Source organism: Aplysia californica, unplaced genomic scaffold (genome assembly GCF_000002075.1).
Source record: "Aplysia californica isolate F4 #8 unplaced genomic scaffold, AplCal3.0 scaffold00293, whole genome shotgun sequence".
Lineage (NCBI taxonomy): Eukaryota > Metazoa > Mollusca > Gastropoda > Aplysiida > Aplysiidae > Aplysia > Aplysia californica.
This window is the reverse complement of record NW_004797563.1, coordinates 469651-470696: the sequence shown is the minus strand read 5'-3', so window position 1 is coordinate 470696 and position 1046 is coordinate 469651. Positions and strand designations below refer to the sequence as shown.

Here is a 1046-nt window from a genome sequence, read left to right as displayed (position 1 = left end):
TGTGTGTGTGTGGTAGCCTATCCGTTCGAAATGTTTGGAGACCCGAAGAGCGTGCTCTTCGCCAGGGCCACCGCCTCCCTTGGGAAGCAGGTGAGGCAGTCCAACCTCCCCGAATCCTCCCCGAAGAGATGCCACCGCCGGACAATGTTGCTGTTCTTATTTTTGTTGTTGTTAATGCTGTTGTTGCTATTGTTGTTTTATTTGTTGCTGTTGTTTTTGTTATTTTCTATTTTACTAAATGTTTTCTTAGCTTATTTACATGGGTTCTTTACTTAGTATCTATAAACACCTTAAAACAAGCACAGTGTGTGGTGTGGAGTTTGGTACAGTTAACGACTTTGTGACAAACATCAAAATTCATCACCTCATTTACCACTTTACGTAGACGTGAAAATAATACAGAAGTAAGATTGACACTTTTGTATCTGTTATATTCCTCATAGTAAATCTGCGGGAGGAGACCACTTTTACAATCGATTGATGAATAGTTGTTTTTTTTCTTCTGAATCTAACCTCGTGTAGTCGAGCGTGGCCTACGTCCCCCAGTCTGCGTGGATACAGAACAACACCCTGAGAGGAAACATCCTGTTTGGAAAGAGGTTCGACTCGAGCTTCTACCGCAGCGTGGTCAAAGCCTGTGCCCTGCAGCCTGACCTGGACATTATGGCGGCCGGTGACCAGACAGAAATAGGAGAAAAGGTAATTTTGGGGTTTTAGAACGATTGAAGTTCACGTCACATAGGTTTCAGACACACCCAACAGGTGTCCAGCATAGAAATAGAAAATAACATCGCAAAGACTCATATCTAATCAGCACAAATTGTTTGAAATTGTAACAATAAAACAAATAAAATGTTTTGTCGACATAAAGAGAGACAGAAGAGCATCATACTATACAGCACAATGCCAAGAGGATACAAACAGAGAAGACAGAAAAAGAAGTGACAGATGAACTTTTATGAGTGGATAGGTCGCAGTTTGCTTGAGCTTATCAATATCAGGTACGTTAGCTGTATGAGGCATGATCTTTTGAATCGAGAAAGTTA

At 41.4% G+C, this 1046-nt stretch overlaps 1 protein-coding gene across 1 annotated transcript in view; it reads left to right on the top strand.

Annotated features, from left to right (window-relative positions):
• LOC101862880 (multidrug resistance-associated protein 1) overlaps nt 1–1046 on the top strand; it is a gene marked incomplete in the record, with an annotated part of 39841 nt that overhangs the window by 21687 nt on the left and 17108 nt on the right. Inside the window, 1 exon segment of the mRNA XM_035970610.1 lies at nt 523–699. Within this exon segment, the coding sequence (XP_035826503.1) occupies nt 523–699 (177 nt within the window).